Source organism: Gymnodraco acuticeps, unplaced genomic scaffold, assembly GCF_902827175.1.
Source record: "Gymnodraco acuticeps unplaced genomic scaffold, fGymAcu1.1, whole genome shotgun sequence".
NCBI classification, from domain to species: domain Eukaryota; kingdom Metazoa; phylum Chordata; class Actinopteri; order Perciformes; family Bathydraconidae; genus Gymnodraco; species Gymnodraco acuticeps.
The window spans coordinates 2,374,010-2,400,426 of NW_022990054.1; the positions used below are offsets into that span (position 1 = coordinate 2,374,010).

General features: G+C 40.7%; 1 protein-coding gene across 3 annotated transcripts in view; it reads right to left on the reverse strand.

The window, feature by feature from the left end:
• Positions 1-26,417, reverse strand: part of abcc8 (ATP-binding cassette, sub-family C (CFTR/MRP), member 8) — an 86,716-nt gene extending 60,299 nt beyond the window's left edge. For 2 of the 3 annotated variants that reach the window (XM_034215857.1, XM_034215856.1), the window contains exons 1-6: positions 26,210-26,417; positions 22,270-22,432; positions 16,426-16,567; positions 14,888-15,009; positions 11,497-11,663; positions 8,251-8,493 (exon numbers count right to left, since the gene is read on the reverse strand). In XM_034215857.1, the coding sequence (XP_034071748.1) occupies positions 8,251-8,493; positions 11,497-11,663; positions 14,888-15,009; positions 16,426-16,567; positions 22,270-22,432; positions 26,210-26,230 (858 nt within the window). In that variant the 5' untranslated portion in view covers positions 26,231-26,417. Of the gene's footprint in view, positions 1-8,250; positions 8,494-11,496; positions 11,664-14,887; positions 15,010-16,425; positions 16,568-22,269; positions 22,433-22,614; positions 23,008-26,209 lie in introns of those variants that run through there. The other variant, XM_034215859.1, reaches the window with a different exon arrangement.

Consider the following 26,417-nt stretch of genomic DNA (forward strand, 5'->3'; position numbering starts at 1 on the left):
TCACACAGCCTCAGTCACTCAATCACCTCGTCCACAGTGTGTGTGCCTCTCTGTGACAAGCTAAACATCATGGCACAGTCTAAATTGTATTCTCAAAAATACAGAAAGGAGTGAGAATCAAACCCTGAGTATAAAGGATGGTTGAAGCCATTTATTGGAGATGACACACGGGCATACTGCCTTTATTGTAAGGGGGATTTCTATGCCAAACGGTCTGACATCAAGAAGCATGTTAAAACCCAAAAACATACTCAAAAGGCCTCTACCATTCCTGCCAATCACACACATATGTTTTGGTCATGCCCCAGCCTGAATGCCCTCTGGTCTAGTATTTTCAAAACCCTTGAGCAGGCCCTTAACACACCCATACCCCGTAACCCTCTAACTGCCTTGTTCGGCGTCCCCCCAACACAGAACATGCCCACCACGACTCAGCGGGTCATCGCCTTCACAACCCTGCTGGCCAGGCGTTCCATTCTTCTTACGTGGAAGCACGTCTCCCCACCCACACATGACAGGTGGATACAGGAACTATTACAGTGTATTAATCTCGAAAAGATACGATTTTCACTACAAGGATCCCTGACACTCTTTCATAAGACCTGGACTCCCTTACTACTGCTAATCAATGACCTTACAATCAACCCTGATGCTGATGAGGTGTGAGTGAACCCGGTGGGGGGGGAGGAGAGACCTTCACTTCCCCCTTTCCTTATCTCCCTAATACATTGACCATTACTTTTTATGTCTTCTCTGTTTCCTCATGTAACTTGCAGTACCGTTATTTCCCTGGTATTTATTTTTACTGACTATTAACTTGAAGAAGCACCTGTATTTTTATGTAATTTTCAGTTATTGGTCTTTGTATTTCATGTAATTTCTACCCCTCTTCTTTTTTTTTATGCTGGTGTTTTATGTTTTGTAACTTTTTGATTTATGTCTTGTTTATAATGTGATCATAGCCCATAGGGGTGGGGGGTGGGAGGGAGGGGTGAGGTAACTATTTAATTTTCCTACAGACCATCTTCTATACATGTGTACCTACTGTATTGCCATTGTGATGTCTGTCAAAAAGCCAATAAAAAGATTAAAAAAGAAAGAAAAAAAAGGCCTCTACCATGCTCTCTCCTACAACCGCCATTACATGATATGCAAATTAGGCGATGACGTCATTTCGCGACTTCTGGCGACTTTTCGGACAGCCAATAGCTACTTTCCTTACTATGGAGTTGGCAACACTGCACATCACTAGTTTGTGCACAGATGGAAGGCTGACAGGCAGGTAGGCCATCCAGTTATTTTAGCCGGGCCGGCTAAAATGATTGGTCGTGCTTTTTACAATACTACGGCTTCCACAGATGACATTTTTTTATGGATTTTTTGTCAAAGCACTTAAGATATTCATTGCTATTGGGATGTTAAGAGCATTCCATGGAATATAACAAAAAGTGTATCTCGAGCCGGTTTCTCAAACTTACCTACCCCACCTTTAAGGCTACTAACAACTTTTATTACACGGCTTAGTTGAATACTCGATTCTGATTGGTCAATTCAGAACACGTGACACGTATTACAGACGTATTACAGACGTAGTACAGACAGGGACTATAATGGGCGTTGCTATGGAGGATCAAGAAAGAGAAAGGAAAATAGGTTAAAACATGGTGCGCTGGACGTCAGATACATCATCATATGTACGTAGGCAGACAGGAAGTAAACAGTAACAGGAACACGATGTGGGCTCTGCAGTGTTTAATGACTTGTTAGTGGATCATCAGAAACTGTTAACAGAGTTGGCCAGTACTGCCGTAAAGTTGTTGTTGTCGCAGTTCCAGCCGGAAGAAATACGATCATTTTAAGTCAATAAAATCATTTCAATTAATATTAGGAGTCGAGTCCTTAGTTTGCTTAGTATCTGACCGTGTAATAAGTGGGATAATGTGCAGGGGCTTGGTCATTATGGGGAAAAGAACACCCTTCATGCTCATCAAGATCAGCTTGTCCCTCCGACAGGCTTCTTTCCCCACAATTTGTCTCTGGTGTCGGAATGTCTTGCGATGTTGATGAATTCTTAATAAACAAAACACCATTTAATTTCGGGTTAAAATGTGTTGTAACTGCGTTACTGAGAATTGTAACGAGTAGTATATTACCCAAATTTCATTAGAAATGCGTTACATTTCTTCTTTACAGCAAAAAGTAATACAAGATTAGCCTACTGTAACTCTGTTACTTTTGTAACGCGTTACACCCAACACTGCTCCCCACTGCGACTGCTGCGTCACATGACTGGTGATTAATATAGTTTCACAGTAGAGCTCAGACCACCTACTTGATATGCTCTATAACGGTAAAAATGATCATCAAAAACAAGTCGAGGCAGACTGGTAGAGCTACTCATTCAAATGTTATATTACTATAAAAAACAGCTTGTTCGAGTGAGTTTGCAATGATCAGAGGAAAACATCTGGACTGTCCTGGTGCAGTAAACACTCCCACATCCTCACTGTGTGTGTGTGTGTGTGTGTGTGTGTGTGTGTGTGTGTGTGTGTGTGTGTGTGTGTGTGTGTGTGTGTGTGTGTGTGTGTGTGTGTGTGTGTGTGTGTGTGTGTGTGTGTGTGTGTGTGTGTGTGTGTGTGTGTGTGTGACTAGTTCATTTACAGAAATGGGTCACTGTGCATGTTACATAAACACACACACACAGAGTTCCCGTTAGCCGGTAATTACCGGACTACGACCGGTAAAATATGCTGAAGACCGGCAAATCTAAATCTGTCCGGTCAAAGTGTCCGTTCAAAAATAATTTCCGCTTAGCGCAATACCACATCAGTTGCCCAACTTGCGCCATTTATGTGACAGACAAAAGAGTATGTGACAGACAAGAATAGTCCATTCTAATGTCTAACACGTAATGTGGAGAAAGAGATGTCCTGTATGGGTTGATTGTGCGTTGATCTGTTGGTAATGCCTCGGGGTTCCGGTGGGCATGTAAACAAATACATAATGCTGCGCTTGTGGTGACCACCTATTAATACACTGGTTCATAATTCACACATGGAACTACAGTTGGGGTTTTGTTTCCACACGGACATGTTGTGTGTTGACTATATATGTTGTGTGCCCTCCTGGCTTCTCTCTCTTCTTCCCGGACTGCAACCGGACAACATGTCCTTTTCTGCTCCGCAATAAAGTTCACTTTTGCACCTCCATTGCACCGCCTCCGACTTCCTATCTCTCGGCACTACACGCTATACTTTGCGGCCTCACCCGGTTGCATAGCAACGCTTATTGTTTAGGTGTCTTTTAATAATCAGGTAGTCATATCATTAGCTAGAACTAGCTGGATCTGATCGATATGGACATAAACGCGAGTGAAGTCTAATCTGATGGGAGAGAGAGATCAGCTGCTGCTGACGAGTCGACACGCAGCTCTGCATGATCACATGCAGCGGTGAGCGGAACAAAACACACACTTCAGGTTAGAATATCACACATAGCTATTTCAATTACCTCTCAAACTACCTAAACTAGTTATAGATATGTTTAGTTTTACAGTCGGGTGACTCATCACTGATCCGCGAGCTGCATGATACTGACGGGCTGTCAGGAGAGGGAGAGCGCTCCGTTTATTATTCACGTGTTATTGTAAGTTACTGTTCACTTTTGAATAATGTATCAACTATAATTAGTTTGTTTAATATCGAATCATATCAATTTGTTTTAAAGCACAATAAATAACAAAGAAGACCTTTGACCAGCACTTTTCTCATTTTGTCCGGAAGATTTAAACTTTAACGGACACGTTGACCGGCGAAAACATATTCTAACGGGAACTCTGACATACTCACACAATCCCTTTCCACCTTGGGTTCAGACGAAAAGGAAGGAGGACATTTCCTTTTCACACACACAAAGTGAAACTAGCTTCCCATGCAGTTCTTTCACCCCCCGGGGGTCGGGATGACACCACGTTCACAGTGGAATGGGAATGACCCGCCGCCTCCATGCTCCCCTTTAATCCCCCCCCCAACCACTTATCCACTGGGATCTCTAAATCTCTCTCATCCTTTCTTCAAGCGGAAGTAAGTGGGTTTGCGTTCACACCGGACGCACATGACGAATCTCTGTGGCCTTCCAAACACTGGAAAACAGCGACCCAGGACAAGAGGCCCTTCACCTCCAACCCGTGACACGTGCTCCGTAAGTCCGTAACGGACCGTAACGGAGACCGAAAGAGAGGCAAGAACAAAAGATGGAAAAATAATATGTAATGAGAAAACTACCCCAGTTTGGACTAATTTTTAAAAGACTGGAAGCACACTGCCTTGGGACGAGTGTGGAAAAAAACAGAAAGGACAGAAGCTGTTTCGTGCGCCTCTCCTGAACATAATTAACGTTATCCATGAATTGCAAACAGCTGAACTGCAACTAGCCTGTATTTCAATTTTGCGAAAAGAAGAGAAGGGACTAACAAAGTGTCAATATTTCATGCCTATATAGGAGGAAGCATTGTTTGACAACCTCTTCTACACCGCACCCCCGATACCGGCGGAAAAACACGTCATCTGCAGGAAACAGCGTCTGAGGGCTTCTTAATATTCAATAAACTATGAATGTTTCATATCTATGTAACGGGAAGAAACTCAGCTAACTGATCTTTTTTTTTTTTTTTTTAAACCCACAAAGCTAGTGCCGAGCCTCTGAATTAGCTACGAGCGAAAGAATCTTAAGGCCGTTAGCACATTTAGCTACACTGATCGATATACTTATTGGATCTGCACAAACAATCTCAGATAACATCCTGAGAGTCCACAGATTATAGAAATATAAGGATCATCACTGAGCGAACTCATGACAGGGGAAGTAAATACAGACAACACACGACGTAGCTTTAGGTAGCAAAAAACGGAGATATGCTCACTTTAGCTGTTAATCTGATCAAAAGTCGTGTTCAATGGCATTAAAACGAGAAAACACGCGTATTCCCATAATTCCATTTTTATGCAAAAATCGGAGAAGAAAAAATAGCTGCTAATGGTAGCCACCAGAGGTTAGAGCAGCTTCCAGTTTTTCTACACGTCTCTCTCACTCCTTATTTGGTAAGCTGTGTGTGTATGGGGAACAGGGACGTGCACAGGTACGGGCTAATGTTGCCTGGGCAACGGCCCGTTTCCCCTTTTTGGCTGACCTGCCCCTCTGGAGAGAGAGGTTTTTTTTTCTTTTTCTGTTGTGGTCGAATCAACATGATAAGCCACAATTAGTATTGTAGTGTCTCGCTGCGGGAAAACCATGGATGTATAATAAAACACACCAGCTTCATTTTTCTTCTACTAGCCTACTTCTTCTTCTTCTCCTTCTTCTTACGTAATTGCCCGCGACATTTTGAATAAAGAACTTGTTTCAGTGTAAACTCATTCCACAGTATGACCACAAAAGTGTTTTAAACCAGGTATATCTACGTTTTTATTATTTATGTTCTATATCGCTAAGTGTGTGATTACACATGTTACGTATTATAGCCATGATTATAGCCTATATTGTTGAACTTTCCTGTCGGCTCCCAGACCGTGGTCGAGGAAACAGGGGGGATGACTCCCTGTCGTCTCCCAGCCAGGGCAGAAGCAACACGCTTCGGGTTCAATAACCCACTTATAAAATGACTGGAGAGAGGCAAGCTCTTCTTGGGAGGTCGTTGCATTATTTTGCTCTTCTGTTTCACAAGATACATCACAGACCTATGCTTTTTCCTGCTGCCTCGTTTCATTTCCAGAAAACATACACCGCTCGCTCACTCTCGCTCTACCATACCCACACCCCACATGCACGCACCACACCCCTCTCTTAAAGGGGTAGCGATCTCACTCTGCATGACCCTAATGTCATAACAATATCATATTTATTATATATTGGTGCCGGTGCGTTAAGACCACCTCCAGTGTCGGATTTTGGAAAATGGATTTTGAGTTTTCCTCATGCGGGACTTTACTTCCTCTTGGACACCGTCGGTTATTTACAAAAAAACACCTATATACTTGTTATTGTGCTTCTGTCTTTCTGTGTCTTTTCATCTGCTCCGTAAACTCCTATTAAACATCCATGGTAAACTCCCTCAACGGGCCGCTCGCTCTCTTCTCTTGATCAACCTCTCACAGGAGAACACTTCACTGCCCCGCTTCATTGTAGGATTTCTGCCATGTTTCTACTTTAGTTTGACCATCTCTGTTATTAAGTTATGGAATACTAAATAAATAAGTAATTAGATACCTTACCGTTACTGCGCTCATAAAGAATGATAAGAATAAGAATAATGCGTATTGAACTGGTTTCATTAATTAGTGAGTTTATTTAAGGTAATTATAGAAGCCCTATTTTATCAGTAGCCTATGTCTGCACAGCAGTTATAATGGTCAAACTACATTGAATTGTCCCCATTTTTTCTTTAGTTACTAACATTAGATATTTTAATGAGATATGGACTGCAAAACAAAAAATGTCCCTGGTTTTCATTTTAAAAATCAAGTCACAGAATGCAAGTAGTCGCCTTAGCTTATTTTGTTATGAGATGATGATGTGAATTACTGTTCAAATTAGTTAATGTAATAATCGTTTTGGTCTTATATTTTTTTTCGGGGAGATGCCCTTTTTCCAGTTTAGAGCAATAGCCCCTCCAAATGTCTGTGCACGTCCCTGATGGGGAACTTTCCCTCGATTCCATGGCTCTGACGATTAGAAAGATGTCAATCAGCAAAATCGACCAAGGGGGGCCAGAGATATGGAAAATCCACCCAAATGACCCCAGAAGTGTTTGTTTTTTTGCTAAACCTCTCTAAAAAGGTCAAATGTCACTTGTTTTGCATCAATCTTGATACAGGGTACTTATTATATGTAGTACTTTGGATTACTAAAGCTTTTAGTCTACCTTACCATCATCCAAGGGTAGTTTTCACTATAAGTACAAAATAATTTTCGGACGGACACTATCATTTACAGTTTTTTACTATGTTCAATCTGAATTTTCTTTAAAATAAAAAACTTCTATATTGATTCTGACTTTTCTACATCCAGCTCACAGGTGTATCATTACTTTGAGAAAAAAGATTATTAATGTGACCCTTTTAGAAGGGAAGATATGGTCATTTGTTCTGGGAATGTCATTTTCGAGCTTGAGACCTGAAAAACAGGCTCAGTGCTTAAGCATCAGCTAATACATTTTGCATGCATTAGTAGGTACATGCATGAAAAGCTTTGAGGATAAACTCAAAGGGAAACTTTTTTGTAGCACTGTATCGCTTTTATCTAAAGGCACTAAGATTTAATTTAATTTAAATTTAAATTAAATTCTTGTTTGTATTGTACAGCATCCAACCATCCGTTTTCCATACCAGCTAAGAGTTGAAGGGGGGTAAGTATCCCAGCATGCAATGGATGAGAGGGAAGTATATCAAAGACCGTGTCATCATTTAAGTTTCAGTTTTAACTAAGCTGCATGTCTTTTGATTGTGAAAAGAAACCCTTAAAGACACAATATTTCCACTTTTCATCTCTGTGACGTCTGACTAGAGTTTAATAGTCCCAGTTCAGCCAGCGCTGAGTCATCACAGGACAGAGATCAGTGTCTCTTTAGACAGCTGCATTACAAAAAATAAAATAAAATTAAAACGTTGTAAATTCCCAGATCAGGTTATGCACATGTCAGACTGAGACAGCAATCCAATATTACACACACAAAATGACAGCTCAAATAACCAATAGAATCAGAAAGGTGGGGAGGTGGGCCATGAGGACTCCTTGTTTTATGATCTGGTTTGCGTGAGTATGCTATCGTCAAACAGCAAAGAAAACTTCACATGCAGATGTTTGCTTTGCTCTTCGTTTAAAACATGCTTTTGCTTTGGACTGAAAACGACAAGCCATAGAGAAAACGCCAATATATGAATACTCCCTTAATCTATTTTCTTTCCAACATACACATCATATTCTTTCTGTTGCAATCTGCACCAGAGCATGATACATCCACGACTATTCATTCAGCACCAATGACGCAACAAACAGAGTGAGGCTTTTGATTTCAGTTGCAAAGCCTCAGATCTGACATCAAACACATCGACTACGTTTAAATAGATCTCAAGGCAATCTTAAATGAACTGCCTTTTGCACTGGTCATTGGGCTAAATGGATTCCAGCACTATACAGCACTCTCTCTAGAAAGAAGCAAAGATTAACCACGCACCAGTTGGCCGGGGCACTCACCTTTTGGTCCTCGAAGGCCTTGCGTAGCTTGATGTAGTTGGTGAGGGCCCTCATGGCGATCGGCAGCTTCCCGATGACCTTGAGGTCGATGGGTCGTCTGTGAGCGTCTGTAATAAAAGTGTTCATCCACCAGTAGGTGGCTTTGGACAACAGGTTCACGAAGGGCTGAAGGAAACGAACACCCAGGTCCTGGAGGTCCTCGGGGGGCTTCACCTCTGTGGGGTCAGCGTAACACATGTAGCGCTGTGAGAAAAGAAGGGAAGACAGACAAGTTTGACTATTAGACTTACTGTTTCCAATGCAGGGGCCTGTAAAATGGATAAGATGAACACATGCAACCGCTGATTAAACCCTCAATAAAATATAACATTAGCTCCTCCCACATGGCATGTTCTATGGAGTACACACAGTTTTTAGTGGGATTCATTATAGTTGGCGGGGGAAAAAATGGGTCTCTATTGTGGACTAATAACAGGTTGCCTGAAGAAAAGGAGAATAATAGATGTGGTGGGCACAACTTTAGATTTAGGGAACTTAGCCCAGATACTGGTTATTAAAAAGTTATAATTATTTCATTATACCAAAAGTCCCATGATATTCTGTTAACATGGTTTTGTTTGAAATTGGTTTAAGATCTGAAATAACAATGTTTTTGTAGAATTACGTTTTGTAGTGTATGAATAAATCAGATTTCACTGGAGAATTTGGGGGGTTAGCAGTATTAAGGGATGGAAGAGTAAAGTTTAGACTGGTTTATTAAAAAAGTGATTATTAATCATTGTAACATTAATTCACAAAGAAATGTAACATTTTAAACAATTTAATTCATACAAAAGAGATAGTTTGAAATTAACTTCAAAGCTATGATGCAGTAGAAATGGGCAGAGCCCTTGCTTCAACAGAGTGCAGTGCATGATGGGAGAATCCCTTCCTCTGCCATTCACCCTGAGGAACGAGATTCAATAACAGATGTGTTCTCAGTGCAGAGGTTAACAGATTCAAACACATACCAAATTGTCCAGGGAAAAGGGTACACGAGTCTGACATTTTCTCAGTGGCGTCAGAAAGGGTTTGATTTGATAACAGGAAATGTCTAAGGAAAAGTTATGACCACGTTCTCTGTGTTGTGCAATCAATACAACAGAACTTTAGATGCCATTGCTCTCAACATCAGTTTTAAGATATTGTTGATCACATTCCAGACACTGTTTAGTGGGCTGGCACACTAAACAGTGTACGAGCCAGATAAGAGGGCAGTCTGAGGCTGTTATTGTTAGTTCAGTTTCATCAAGGGATCTGGGGCCTCATGTATATAGGATTCACGTGGGAAGGTTGCTTACGTAGTAGAAATCCAAAAAATAGGTACAGAGATGTTCCGACATTTTCCGATTCACCAAACATTGCGTACCGGCGAGGAAAGTGCGTACAGCGCTTCCTACGCCGGTTTCCTTATAAAATCACAACCGACTCGAAATGCGGTGGCAGCTTTTGCGGGCTTCACGTAACGCCCATATTTGCCTATAAATAGTCAAAGAAACGCCCATTCCATTCATTTTGACTGACTTTATGAAGAAGATTCGCAGGAAATGACGACAGAACAGCTAAAAAAGACATCTCACAACCCGTGTCAGATTCTGGTTATTTGTGGGAGGTCGAGATAAATCATATTGTTTGGTGATGCAGTTTGAACCAGAGTATCAGCATGGAGGGGTCGGATCGTCACCAAAATAAATAAATAAATGGCCCGAAAAAGGTTAATGACAAAAACAATAACACATATCCTCAAGGCATGTGTTTGTACGGGGACAGGAGACCCCCTTGAGGATAAACTGTTAAGAAGCGAATAGTGGGAATCACTCCGGAGTATAGTCATGACGACTTGATCTGAATTATGTTTTTGTATTTGGTGGTTTGTTGTTCCAGCTTGTCGATCAGCTGTGGGCGCAGCGAATTCACAGCAGCTGTGCATCTCAACCCCCCCCCCCCCCCCCCCCCCCCCCGCAACCCTATAGCCACCAGTTAAAGGAAAATACAACTAATGTGTTGTGTTATATCAGCTATACAATTTACCACATATGGTGTTCTTAGCTTCCATACCTCCTGTGTTTTACGAGGACTTATCAAGTATTGGCAACCGGCATAAAACACGATTAAACATGGTAGTATATAAAAACCATGCTCGTATCTACAACCTATAGAAATGCAAAACGGCGTCAGTTTAAAGTAATGCTGTCCTCCTGCTTACCGCATCATTTATGAGAAAACATTTCATAACATTAACACAACATATTCGAGGTGGTTTTAAATAACATATCCGTATTTATTTATTTCTCCAAGTTATGTTTTTGTGTGCACTGAGGAGTCGCAAACAGGCGTTTGTTAAATCATTTTAAGATTGGCTTCAATCAATGTTTGAAAATGAATTCTTCATATATGATAAATAAGAGGTAACGTTTTATTTATGGTATTATTTCCACATATTTCTCTCCATTCTTCCTTCTGCCAACGGTGTCGCAGTTTCTCGTCTCTCCCGTGTTTGTGCTTAGTGCGGACGCATGGGTTAGAGTTTGCGTGGAGGACCGCACGTTTTCCCATCAAGTTAGTATTTTATAAATCGCAAACATTGCGTAGAAACTGGCGTCCGCCATTTTTTGAGCGTATATCCCTTTATAAATTAGGCCCCTGACCTTCATTTCCTTCCTTTTGTGATTCAGGTGTGTTGATTTTCTTGCCTTATTTTGTATGCCTTTTTTATTTAAGTTTGTGTTTTTTAAGCTTTGCTAAAAGCATGTTGGGCTGTCAGTCAACCCTTTGTTCCAGACGGAATTATATCAACAACTATTGGATGGATTCATGTGACATTGTGTGTACAGATATTTATTGTTCACCACAGAATGATGCAAAATTACTTGAGTGATCCCCTGACATCTAATCTTGTATTTTGAAAATCTTGGAAATCAGCCATATATTTTGGTACAGTAATTCAGGTCTCCTTCACTATTAGTTGCAACATTCGTCACAATGACAACATAAACATAACTTTCCAAACAACATTGGTGAAAATGTCAAACAAAATGTAGCATCATTGCATCATCAAATGTTTATCTCATCCTGGGAAGCTTTACTGATCACTGGCTATTGAAGACGTTAGTATGTCAGATTAAAACTAAAGGTGAATAAAGCTTTAATACAGGACACATTCATATGACTTCACACACAAGAAATCACACAGACACACACACTCACCCTTCCCAGGATGACATTGACCTCCACAGCCAATAGGAGTCCATACAGCAGCATTAGCAGTCCGGTGATGCAGTAGCGTAGCTGCCGGGGGCCGATGCCATGCTCAGTGTACTTGGCAAACTTGATGGTCTTCATGATGAAAGCCAGCACCCAGTAGATCAGCAGGGCTGAGGAGAATTAGCAGGGATCAAAGAAGGACAGCACTTCACTGTACGAGCCAAAAACATAAATAAACCAACTTCAGGTGGCTAATATCAGATGACTTATCAGTGTTTTTTAAACTGGATTTGAGTAATTTATTTGATGCACTTGTTAAATGACATAAAGACATGGTTCAATTGATGTTTTTTGAGTGATGTTTTCCCGTGTTAGCATCATTTCAGTTCTTGTTTTTGTCTTTTGGGACAGGTCTGCTTTCTGTCCCCAGAACTAAACATGGAGAATCAGCGTTTAGTTATTATAATCAAAATACCTGGAACAAACTCCCAGAAACATGCAGGTCCGCTGCAACTCTTACTACTTTAAAATTCAGGCTCAAGACTTTAATTGTGTTACTGCTTTTAACTGAACTATTCATATCTCACACTGCACTGTAACTTGTATTCATGTATTTCATACCTGTGTTATTCTATATTAGCTTGTTCTATGTTTATTTTATTCTCTTTGCTTTTTAATGACTGTTTTTAAATGCCATTTTATAATGTGTTTCCGTTGCACTATTTCTTAATGCTCTTAATGTTTTTTATTTTTGTAAAGCACTTTGAATTGCCTTGTGTTGAAATAACACTATACGCCAAAATATGTGTCAGATTTTAAGGCAATCTCATTTAATCCAGAAAAGACCACTAATATAATATTCTTTGAGAAGATGAGAAGACCATCTATACCCCAACAATAGTGGCAGCGTGTGAGTCAATGGAACCAATTCATGAGTTTGGATTTAGAAGTTTCATTGCTGTTCGTGCAATAATAAAACACAGAGACTGTCTATGAAAACACAGAAGACTTAATGATGCGTGTGGAGGGCAAGTTTTAGAGCAGCACCACAGGGATCATTACAGAAGCAAACACTGGACAAAAAGCAGACAAAGGCATATTAATGTAAAATCTGAACAAATACAAGTATGTCCTAATTAACTTCACCGTTGCTATGGGGATACTTCATTATATTGTATAGTTGTCACTGTTCATAACGGATAATTTTTTTTTTTTATATATATATAACAAAAGGAGGAAAAAGTAAGAAATAAATGATTGTAAAAAAACACAGAAACCTTTCGCCAAGAACTAATCACCCTAATATAAAGGGATAATTAATATCTACCAAGGGCAGTGCTATTACACTATTATATTTGTTCAAACACTTTCGATCCTAGCTGAATGTAATGAACCATTTATCTTGAAATAATTGCACTGACTCAGATTATAATTGTTTAATTGTGAAGAGCTTGTGTAATTTGATGTGTTCTTCAGTTGTTAACTCAGAGGTGAAAGAGGTGCCTAAGGTCAGTGTCATAGTCAAGACATTCTCACTCCCAACTCATCCCTTATAGTCCTTGGTCAGGACCATCTGCAGTCACTTTTTGACGCATTGAGTTACAATACACGACATCCAGCTTCTCATCTCCACCAAGTCCATCTCCACTGCTACCCACTCCATCCTGATAAACTGCATCCCTGAAATCAAATCCTGGCTCCAACTCAATTTCCTTAAACTCAACTGCGATAAATCTGAGATAATAATCATTGGACCAAAAAAGCTCACCACACCTATCCATAACTTCACCCTCAACATAGACGGCTTCCCAGTTCAAACCTCCCCTCACATCTGGAACCTAGGCATCATATTTGACCAAACCCTCTCCTACAACAAATACATCAAACAGATCACCAAGACAGCCTTCTTCCACCTCAAAAACATTGCCCTTCTACGTTCATCCCTCTCCCCCACTGCTGCAGAAACCCTCATCCATGCCTTCATCACCTCCCGCCTGGACTATTGCAACAGCCTCCTCTATGGTTCACCTGCAAAAATCCTCAACAAACTTCAATACACCCAGAACTCCGCCGCCCGTCTACTCATCCACACCCGAATCCGTGACCACATCACCCCCGTCCTCATCAAGCTCCACTGGCTCCCCATCCCCCAGAGAATTCAGTACAAAATCCTCCTAATGACATACAAAGCCCTCCCTAACCTGGCCCCATCCTACCTGACTGACCTCCTCCACAGACACACTCCACCTCGCTCCCTCCGCTCTGCTACTGCCAACCTCCTTTCCCCCCCAATCCAGACCAACCTCAAGTCCTGGGGCGGCAGAGCCTTCTCCGTTGCTGCACCCACCCTCTGGAACTCACTACCCCAATCCATCAGAGATTCTTCCTCCCTTACAGCATTCAAAACATCACTCAAAACCCATCTGTTCAACACTGCATTCAACCACTGACCCCCACCCCCTATTTTCTGTTTTGTTTATCTATTTTTGTATTTTTCTTTGTTTAGTTTTTTTTAATTATCTGTCAAAGCGTCTTTGAGTTTCCTGAAAAGCGCTATACAAGTCTCATGTATTATTATTATTATTATTATTATTATAATAAACTTCAAAGTACAGAGTGTAAAGGAAATTTCTAGAGCAAGGACTCGAAATACAATGATAACACGGGAGAGCTGGAACTTGATGGCAGACACCAGGGCCGTCCCTCCTTACAGGCCGATCATGCAGACTGTGTGGGGCCTCACCTCGCGGAGGGGGCATCATCTGGGGGGGAATGCGGCACACCTATGCGCTTATGCTGCGCAATTAGTGTGGTATCGCCGCTGCGAGGCTCCACTAGAAAATATTTACCTCAAAACAGAGTAATCCAACTTTGTATTAATCAAGTGACGGAATTTAAAGACGTTATGTAAGTTGAATGTGTTGCATTACTCCTTCGTTAGGTTATAGCAACAACTACGTTTAAAATAATGTATTGTTTGGGTTCAAATAAGTATCTTTTTAATTTAAATTAAATTACAAAGTAGGTTATTTATGCAAGTTTAGTAAATGTTAGTCATTGACTTCAGTTTTATGCAAAAATGACACCAGAGGGTACGTCGAGTGTCATAGGTCACCAAGCTGCTGTATTGGACGAGCCAGCAGTGAGAACGCAATTTTAGTTCAATAGTTTGATTCATCTGAGTTCTACAAACCTCGATCCCTAACACCCAAGAACTTTCATTACATTTTATATTTATACTCAGCACTCTTGTTTGAAAGCCTCACGTTGGTTCAGAGCTAAGTATACACCAACAGCAACAGACAAGACATGAGTCAATGGGGGAGCAAAGTTAAAAAAGAAAACATCTAATGAGTACTAAACAAAGGATAGTTGAATTAAAAAAATACTGTACCTAATAGTAGTTTGGGGAAGTTGGAGGTCTCGATGTTATGATAGTAGATAATAGAGGTGATGCCAGCCATGAAGGCCAGAGCTGCAGGCATGTATAGATGAAGATGGAGGGATTGGCTGAATCTGCAAATGAAATACAAATCAGATAGAGAAAGAACATCTTGAGTTAACACAACGTGACTGACAAAAATGTGAAGGGCTCCTAAGCACAGCATTGAAGTCAGTGTGAATAGCCCGATGAAGAGGCAAGCTCTTTAATTCAGTAAACACTCGTCTCCAGTCTGCAGAGAGGGCTCAAAACAGGTAGCAAGTGCTTACTTGACCTTGTTTGAAAGAGACTCATTACGTTATATAACAGTATGCATAGGGCACAGAATTGAAGAAAAAGGATAACAGGATATAAATAACAGGATATAAATAACGAGACAGGGATTTAGAGAGAAAGGGCCAAGATGGATTCTCTGACTAGCCATGTCTCCCGGAGACTGAAAACATTTCTTATATGTGGCTGATTATAAAAATACAAGTATAATAAGATTGGACATATTATAAATACAGACACAACGTTTTAAGGCACATGCTTTATGGCTGTATTAAGTGTTGCTGGAAAAGCACAAACACCTTAAATGAGTTAAAATCTGTGATATTAGCTTAAATCAGCAATACCAGCCACTGATTTGTATAGTATATTAACACAAGACAAGCAAATGCTGTAGGTCTATTGTTACAATACAGCTTATCATGTACAAATGACAATTGCACTTACTTAGTAGTAGTAACTGCCCTATTGTTTCTGTTGCTAATTTGGCAATAATTGTATAATTTAAGACAAGAGTCATCCCTTAATCCTGGGTTAGCTTCAGCCATAGGCTACAACACTGTAACACAATAGTGTGGCTTTCTTTTCAATGACGCTTGTCATTTTTAACAAGATACAAATAATAGTTTGTGAGCAATCAGCAATTGCAACTCATACGTTTTTGTCAAAGTGCAGCTGCTAACGCTAGGGTAGTTATCTATGGATTAAATACAAAATGAAATAGAACCAGGCGCTTCATTATCACAAACCTGTACAGTAGCAGATATCCAGAATATGGTTGGAAAACCGCTGTATGTAATATAAAATATAAACTATATATATTTAAAAAGTTTCTCTAGTGAATCAATATTGAGTAATTGCTATAAGCAGATGAAGTTCATAAATAATAGGCCTGTATTGCATTCACCTGCCATTCCAGGTTTATAAAATAGTCTTTGATTAACTACTAGCATGAGTCAGATATACTCTCCGTCACACAGCACAATGCAGATTGATTCATCATCTCAATGTCAGTTGCGTCTGTTTATCAAATACCACTGTTTAAAAGTAGTTAATAATGTAAAACGTTAAACATTTACAAGTAAGTAATAATAATTGGAATAGCCTAACAATTGCTTATAAATACTAAATAGTATAGTCACACATCATCAGTGTCAGGAAATTAAGACAAAAACATCAGTTACACTGGCAGGTTAGATTATTTAGTGTGTGGAACATACCCATCAGACACAATGCCCTCTGCAAACTCACAGACGAGGATAAACAGCAGGACAAAGGTGAGCAGCCAGCGCAGGTTGTGACCCTGGAAGTGCAGCCAGGTGCTGTGGTGGATGTGGACCTTTGAACTCTGGCTGGCCCAGCCTAAAGAAGGAGACAGGAAATGAAAGTTTTAATAAAAGCATCAGGGGTTTGTCACTTTAAATACATATGCAACAGTAACATTAAAGAGTGACTTGTAAACATGTCTGTAGATGGTCAGAAAGTGTAAAGATGGATTGAAATAACAGTAGTTAGACAGTAGCTTGACACACTTCTCTGTGAGCTGTGAATTGGCACTCAAGAAAATAACCATTTACACAGTTTTGAACTAGTGCTTTCTATTCCCAGTGCAACCTTTCATATCAGGAGCTACGATAAAGTGCTTTTATGATCACAGCTTAATGACAAGGCTGAAGGACTAAAGTAAAGACTAAAAGGATGGGGCTGCTGAGGGGAATTGCAGCCATTACCATTTCTGAACTCAGGACACTTATTTTATTTTTCACTTTCATTACATTATTCGATGTTTGGCAGGTACGACAATGAGAGTGGCCAGATGGCTGATGGCCTTAAACCGCCAAGTCAATTATTTGAGCTTTTATTGTGTCTCTGTGTCCTTTCACTTAGCTAGATGTACAAATCTTTATTATACCAATGATATAGTCATCAAATTGCAATTGATGTAATTGTGAGTCACGGCTGTCATAAAACACAACTCAAAAAACACAAAAAAAAGCGGTCGCAAAACAGTTGTGTGATTACTTAAAAAACAATGATTTATTTGAAGATTTTCAGTCTGGCTTTAGAACACATCATAGCACAGAGACAGCTCTGGTTAAAGTCACAAATGACATTCTAATAGCCTCTGACAAGGGACGTGTCTCTATTCTTGTTTTGCTCGATCTCAGTGCTGCATTTGATACTATCGACCATGATATCTTATTGCAAAGACTAGAGCACTTAGTTGGCATACAGGGAACTGCTTTAGACTGGTTTAGGTCCTATCTATCTGAACGCTCTCAGTTTGTACGTGTCAATGATGAATCTTCCACGCAAACCAAAGTTAGCCATGGAGTGCCACAGGGCTCAGTGCTCGGACCTATTTTGTTCACTTTATATATGCTTCCGTTAGGCAATATTATAAGGAATCATTCTGTACATTTTCATTGTTATGCGGATGATACTCAACTATATTTATCAATCAAGCCTGATGAAATTAATCATCTAAATAAAATTCAAGACTGCCTTAAGGACTTAAAAACGTGGATGACCTTAAACTTTTTAATGTTAAACACGACCAAAACTGAAGTTATTGTACTTGGCCCGAAGAATCTACGAAACAAATTATCTAAGGATATACTAACTATGGATGGCATTAATTTGGCCTCCAGTGAGACTGTAAGGAATATTGGTGTTATATTTGATCAGGAATTATCCTTTAACGCCCACATAAAATCAATTTCAAGGACCGCCTACTTCCATCTACGTAACATTGCAAAAATCAGGCATATCTTGCCTCAAAACGATGCAGAGAAACTAGTCCATGCATTTGTTACTTCAAGGCTGGATTATTGTAACTCTTTATTATCAGGGTGTACCAAGAAGTCAGTCAAGTCGCTTCAGCTGATTCAAAATGCTGCAGCTCGTGTACTAACCAGAGTTAGGAAAAGGGACCACATTACTCCTGTTCTGGCTGCCTTACACTGGCTCCCTATAGAACACAGGATAGAATTTAAAATTATTCTTCTCGCCTACAAAGCCCTTAATGGGCAGGCGCCATCTTACCTTAAAGAACTCATTATACCCTACTGTCCTACTAGGGCATTGCGTTCCAAGAATGCAGGGTTGTTGGTTGTTCCTAGAGTCTCTAAAAGTACAATGGGAGCCAGAGCCTTTTCTTATCAAGCTCCACATTTGTGGAATCAGCTTCCAGTTTGTGTTCGGGCGGCAGACACCCTATCCGTTTTTAAGAGTGCGCTTAAGACCTTCCTTTTTGATAAAGCTTATAGTTAGGGCTGATTAGATTCAGCCCCTAGTTTTGCTGATATAGGCTTAGTTTGTCGGGGGACATCTTACTTCTTCCTTCTCTCTGTCTATACTTGTGTACTCTCATGTTCCGATTAACCTAGCTTCCCCAAATGTCTTTCTTTTTGGTGTCTATATACGCCGGGATCCGGTGTCATGGATGATCCTGCGCTCCTCTGTCCTGGATCGCGAGCCCTGGATCTTGAGTCGTGGCTGTGGTCCTGGATCATAGGTCCTGGATGGATATCCTCGTGGATTCATCTTCCTATTATACACACATGCATTTCCAAACATTTGGACTACCTATGTTGCAAATGTATTATCTTTTCAATTTACACACGGCATCTATTGCACGTCTGTCCGTCCTGGGAGAGGGATCCCTCCTCTGTTGCTCTCCCTGAGGTTTCTCCCATTTTTCCCTTTAAACTGTGGGTTTTCTTCGGAAGTTTTTCCTTGTACGATGTGAGGGTCTAAGGACAGAGGGTGTCGTATTGTCATACTGATATTTTGTACAAACTGTAAAGTCCACTGAGACAAATGCAACATTTGTGATATTGGGCTATATAAATAAACGTTGATTGATTGATTGACTCTGGTGACAACATTATGTTAATGACTCTTCTGTTGTTGGCACCTTAGCGGTTGGACACTTCATCTCTATGAGAAGTGTTGGCAGCACAGGCCGGCAATCGCTCCCACACACACACACACACACACACACACACACACACACACACACACACACACACACACACACACACACACACACACACACACACACACACACACACACACACACACACACACACACACACACACTAAACACGATAACTCACTCTGCGCTCCAGTGTTGTGCCTTACATGACGCAACATTTCTCACATGTGTAAAACAAAAACTATTCAGTTTTTGATTATACATAACTTGGACTTATCTGGAATATGGGAAACATTCAGGGTTTCGGTTTGACAGCAGCTAGAGAAGGCTGAGGCTGGAGTTTAAATGGTCAGCAGACAATTAGAATCTATTGTGTGCATCAATGAATTATATCACAAATTTTGTTTACAAATAAGCAGGGGTTCAAAATTCTTACATTTTATATTTTTCTTGTATATTTTATGTGATATTTAATTAAACATATTTGAGTTCTGGACTGCATGTTGAAAGAAAAAATCACGCGAAGATATTAACAAGAACAGACATCAAAACATGTGGCGCTCGGTAGCTAAAAACGGCAACATGGCTCACCTTGGTCGTTGTCTGGTCAAAAGTGGTCTTCAATGGCATTAAAACGATAAAAACGCTGCTGAAGTTAATCCATAGGTTAATCCAATGTGTCTGTGTCTCTTTGAAATGATTTCTGATAATCCATGAGCAATAAATCTGCTTTCGGTTTTCAGATGTCAGAGCGAGAGATAGGTTCACTCCGGTTCATTCTCATGCAAAACTGCGTGAGCGAAGCCCCCACCTTTTTGTTTTACCATGTGTGTGAGTGGGGAGATTCCCCTTCGATTCTATTTGCTCTAACGGTCAAAAAGAGATGTCAATAACCAAAATCGACCAATGGGTTCCAGAGAAACGGTAAAACCCCCATTTCCACCCAAATCACCTCAGAGGTGGAGTTTTTTTTGCTAAACCTCTCTAAAAAGGTCAAATGTCACTTGTTTTGCATCAATCTTGATACAGGGTACTTATTATATGTTGTACTTTGGATTCCTGAAGCTTTTAGTCTACCTTACCATCATCCAAGGGTAGTTTTCACTATAAGCAAAAAAGAATTTTTGGACAGACACTATAATTTAGAGTTTTTTACTGTGTTCAATCTGAATTTCTTTCTTTAAAATAAAAAACATCTATATTGATTCTGACTTTTCTACATCCAACTCACAGATTTATCATTACTTTGAGAAAAAAGATTATTAATTTAACCCTTTTAGAAGGGAAGATATGGTCATTTGTTCTGGTAATGTCATTTTCGACTTAAAAAACAGGCTCAGGGCTTAACAGGTTAAGATCTTCAAAACATGTGTTCACTCATTTCAATTATTTCTAATCAATAGGTTGCAGCCATAACTGAGGTTGAACATGTTTTTAGTCATTAATGGTGCAAGAAAACTGTCTCATAAAAGTGTTGTGGTGCATGTATTTACGACTCTCTCTTACATCGTTAACCTTGATGAGACTAGCTGACTCCCTGCAGGTCAGGATACAGCGCAGAGTACATCTATAATGCTGGACACAAAAGCTTGTAATACCTCTGAAGGGTTTTATTTGGTTAGAGAGTTGTTAGTCAAAGCAGTAGAGCTGGAGGTGACATCAGAGAGAGAGAATTCACAGCATACAGTATTTATACAGTCTATGGATCACAGCAGCTTCAGTGTCCTGGACACACACTGCTTTTCACTCATTGTTTTGCCTTTCTTATTTCAGTTTGCTAGTTGCCATAACTTCATTCTGATTTCTTTGCGCCAATCATACAAGAGTGTTTTTAAAATGACAAACAAAACATTGATGAAGGCCATCTCCACAGTGTTTCTACAAACATCTAACCTTTGAAAAAGATAAAAAAACTAACAATATTTGACAGCCAGAGCAGTTCTAAGAGACATGCTCACATGCCGATTGTTACCATGTTCACCATCTTAGTTTAGTGTGTTAGCATGCTTACATTGGCTTGGTACTGCTTGCTGCTTAGTACTTATTTTTTGTATTACATTACATTACATAACACACGTAAGACGCTCTTATTTGTCTTAGCCATTATCTTTAGCAGATATTTGGTCAAAATAAATATTGGGCAAATTTGGCGCAGTGGTTGCAGTTTACAAAGAAAGGAATCCCAAGTTGTTACAATTCATGCTTGGGCGAACATTGAAGTCTTTATTAAACTTTACAACAAATGTAATTGTTGAGATATTTCAGTGGTTGCACAGACAGACAGACAGATAGACAGACAGACTAGCATTGCTAGCATGGCTAATAACACATATATCTATAGTGACTAAAAGTGGAAGCATGTGGAAAAATAGCCTACTTAAAAAACAAAGAAACAGACAAACTAAATGAGAGATATGATTAATATATGGAACTATGTATGGATGCAATTGGGAGTGTAATGCGGTTATTGAGGAAGACAAAATATAATCGATGAACAATGGGGAACACAGAGCGACTATCAGACCAGTTGTATCAAGGGACATTGTGTTAAAAAGGTACACATGGTGTAGATGTAAGAGGAAGGATTATGAAGCGCGTTTTGTACGAGTGGAGCAGCAGTGTGTGCAGCGACGCTTAGCTGGTTACACGATGGTGACACTAATGGAATGGCCAGCGGCCAGGAAGGAGGGCAAAGGATATAAAGACCTATCTGAGTCTATACCTCACATTCACCAGCGTGTAAAGAAATACGTCCTTAATTTCTAGCACACTTCTAACCTTGCTAATGGGACTACAGAGAGGGTGTTTTAACTGAGGGAACAAAGTGCACATACGAGCGCATTAATAAAACAAAGGTAAAGTGACTAAATACTGTAGACACTATTGAAAACAGATGCTTTCATTAGTCTATTAGTCACTTTACACACATATATACTGAGTGTGTGTGTGTGTGTGTGTGTGTGTGTGTGTGTGTGTGTGTGTGTGTGTGTGTGTGTGTGTGTGTGTGTGTGTGTGTGTGTGTGTGTGTGTGTGTGTGTGTGTGTGTGTGTGTGTGTGTGTGTGTGTGTGCACAGGGAGCTATGATGGGTAGAGGTTGTGGATTTCACCTCACAGTTACACTCACCGATGAAGAGGATGGGGAAGGTGATGAAGAGGAGGAACACATGCGGCACCACGTTGAGCGCATCCAGGAAACAGCCGTTGTTCAGAACCCCCCCGTCCACATTGTATGCCACCGAGTTATTCTCGTTCCCACAGAACGCCAAGGACATGGTGGAACTGGGACTCTGCGAGGAACCGGCCGGTGGAAGAGGAAGAGGAGGGGAGGAGGGGAGGAGGGGAGGAGGGGAGGACCACAGACAGGAGGAAACACAGACAGATTTTAAATAGTGGCTCTCAGAGCATGTCGACCCTTTTCTAAGGGAACACTGGATGGTGTCTTCAATAGGAAATTCCCAAAGAGACCTACTCCCTCTGGAATCCAGCTAACAAAAATCAGATCAAATAAAAGAGAGGAGACAGAGGAAAAAAGAGAAAAAGGAGGGAAATGTGGGGTCAGAAGCAGTCACAGCAGCAGCTCTCTCTCCTCTCCGGCAGACTAAGCTTCTTTCCCGGCCATGCTGGTGAGAAACATCTGCACGCCGTCCGTCTGCAATCCTCAGGCATCCTCTGAAACTGAAGCTTCACTTGGCTCTGCACCGCTCCACGAGAATGCATTCAGACACACATACACACAAAAGCATGCACACACACACAGAGCAGCGGTGGCATTCTGCAGTGCATCCGCTATTCTTGTCTCTTTGAAAATGAAAGTCGACCTTGGAAGACAAGGCAGAGGGAGGAAGAGTATACCGGCGAGCAGGAGGACTGAGAGCCACTGAAGACAAGGGGAGGCAGTACAGGAGAGCAGTGAAAGATGAGAGAGAGAGAGAGAGAGAGAGAGAGAGAGAGAGAGAGAGAGAGAGAGAGAGAGAGAGAGGAGGAGGAGAGAGAGAGAGAGAGAGAGAGAGAGAAAAGGGGGGTACAGATGCTGAGTGAGCAGTAAAAGCATCCCACAAAAGGTACGTGTGAAGCATGAGCGAGCGCACTAATCTAAATCCTTACCCCAGCAATTACATAACCCTACCCCCAGTCATTTATCATTTTGGTTCATATTAAGAGCATTAAGTAAGGAAGAGCACAGCAGCGACTGAATAACCAGGCTGGAAACGATAAAAAAGAAAATGATATAAAATATTAATAAATGTCAGGGACGGGTGCAATATGTGCCGGTCCTGCAGGGAGAGATCCCGCGGCAGCCAATCACAGCTGACGTTTCTCAGAGGGATCAGCAAAGAGGCACATGGGAGCAGATTTGATAATCCATGTTTGAATAGCCTTTTTTTAACTGGTGAAAATGATTGATGTTTAGTGTAATCCAAGCCACCATGACCTTTGCATAGTAACAACAACAATAGGAAGAAAAGCCTAAATGTGTTTACATATCTGTGGAATCAAGTGATATAAGAATACACAAACAGATAATGTCTTCATAGTCATTATACAAATGTGGCCCTGTGCATGCCATGAATAAAAGCAACATAACTCTTGACGTCGAGCTGCTTGAAAGAGATATTCAGTTTTTTCCAATTAAAATGTCTGCAGGTTTGCATTCTGCATTTCTTTCATTAACTAACTCCCTGAGAAACCAATTGCTGTAATCTTGAGTGTCTCAAATGATGTTAATGTTGGCGGAATTTGCAAACGCAGGCAGAGCAGGATTTTCTTCACAAACAAATAGCTGAGACATATTTCTCTTTTAAACTAATAGATTACTCAAAAATAATAAATCAATGCGATTACTTTTAGGAAGCTCAAGGTCCAAAGGAATTTCGGAAGCATTGACATGTGAAGGAACGAGACACCGGGCATAGAAGTAAAGAAATTCTTGCTAATCTTTCATTTGAACACACAAGATAAACAGGTCATACTGTAAAGACTGCAGCCACATCCTCTCACTTCCTCTTACCCAGAAGACCATAGACCAGCTGACAGTAAACAGCTAGGCAATATGTGGCTTCTTGAAGGAGAGGGATACTTCTGTTAAGCAAAAGTAGACAGCAAATCCAGATGTTATGTCAGCAGGGGTTTTACCAACACAATGAGAATAGATTGCATGGTGCAAGATACTGCCAGCATCAGGGGCGGCGGGTGCTGTAGGCTAGGGAAGGCTTAAGCCTTCCCAAATATTTGTGTAACTGCATCCTGGTCAAATAAAAATATAATGTCTTTGACATTAGCGCTGCTATGCAGCCACCTGTGCCCTGTACCACGAAGCCAGTTCAACATACATATGCTTGAGTTATCTTAACTAACCCTAACAAACGCGATCTCGCTAAACGGTCCTACGGCGCTGGTTATCAACTCGGTGAATCAAGCCAGGGTTTCTCTCTCCAGCTGAGAACGCGTTCACGTGAAAGGGGCGGGGTTAGCTACATTTGACCAATCACAAACAGGGACAAGTGTACTGACAGCGCAACATCATACTTCATTAATGAAAAGTAAACTAATATTAGACAAATATGAACTTTAAACATCCATAATGACTTAAACATATAATCCAGGATACAAGCCACATAGTTGCACCTGCAAGGAGAATACAGAACAACTCGTTAAAAAATAAACTACCGAGTGTTTGAAAGCGCACAACAGTTTTATGATACTGCCCCATCTAAAACACGAGGGGATCTGAGTTTATTACATTTGAGTTGAGTGTTTCGTCAACTTAATGTGTTGCTTAAAATAATACGTCTGCATACAGTATATGTGACAATGTAACTAAGTGTTGCACGGCCAGATACGGCTCGAGAAGCTGACTCAGATAAGGAAATATTGTGATATCGATGTGAGATCGATGATCTGATTGATGATGTGATGTCAGTGTGATATGAATGATAAGTGCGACACGTCTGCGTCTTCTCTGCATACGGCAGTTTAAACTGCATTTCCTTTTTCCTGTAATATGACTTGATAGATTTAAACTCCGCACACTGAGCTCTGATCGGTCAGCAGGCGGTGCTTTCACTGAGTTGATCTCTTTTCTATAGACGCCGGAGGCGGGCAGCGTAAGATGGAAAAAAAAGTTATTTAGCCTTCCCAAACCTGAGCCTCACGCGCCGCCTATGGCCAGCATCAATGCCTCACATAAATAAAACAGCTTTATCATGCACTGTATTATTATTATCCTTCTTTTTTTTTACTTCTGGGAAAACTGGCTGAGTTGTGGTTCTCTGCTGCCCTACATTTAAGATAAGCACTGGATTGCCTGGGGAGAGTTAAAGCTTCAGTGTGTGAACAGAAAGAGAACAATGAGTAGAGCAGAAGCCACTCACAGAGACCCTTAGAAAAGAACAAAGTGCTTAGTAAACCTGGGGGGCTTACAACAAAGATAGTGGACAATGCATTCCTAAAAACACTAATAGGAACAGCAAGAACTCGAGACTCTGCCATTGTTATAGAACCACAGATACAGACAGATGCCAACTACATGTAACTGCTTGAATGTGTGAACAGTGTGTATGTGTGTGTGCCTCTGGGAGTAAAGTGAGGGTGAGAGGTGACTGATGAATCACACATTGTTATAATTTATATGTGAATCAATGTAGCGGGTTTCTCGCCCACGGATTGAAGGAATAACATAAGTGTAGTGCTCATCCTAGAAAATGTTCTCTGTTCATCTTGCAGTGACAAATGTTCAACAGCTCAGTCGAGAAACCAACAAATGCAATATTTCATACTTTCCTTTCATTTCTGCCAAGAGAGCCATGAATATTGGTGATGTATTAACACGGGGAATCCTCAACTACTATCCAAAATGACTTGTTGCATAGTCTTGCATTCAATTCAGGGCTGTAAAGCATTCAGTTGACATTTATATATAGGCTAGGTCTATTATGCACGTGTCAAATACTTCATGATTCCAACACCCCTTATATTACTACTCTGTTGGGTATGAACTGCTTACAGCATGCAGCCTGCTATTTAAAGTGAGAGTATCGACCAGTGTGAGAGACCAGGTGACTTACCAGTTTATATCGTGAGATCATTGTTGCAGCGGCGTTTCCCTGACTCCCAAAACTCTCTTCAGTACTGTCACATGCGTCGAATGGTCGTTAAAAAAACAAAAGGGGTACAATCTCCCAGATTGCACTCTCTCATGTGTTCAGAGTGCAGCCGACTTCTTGCCGTCCCACTTTGTGTTTGACCACCAACCAGGCGGAGGTTTAAGGAAGA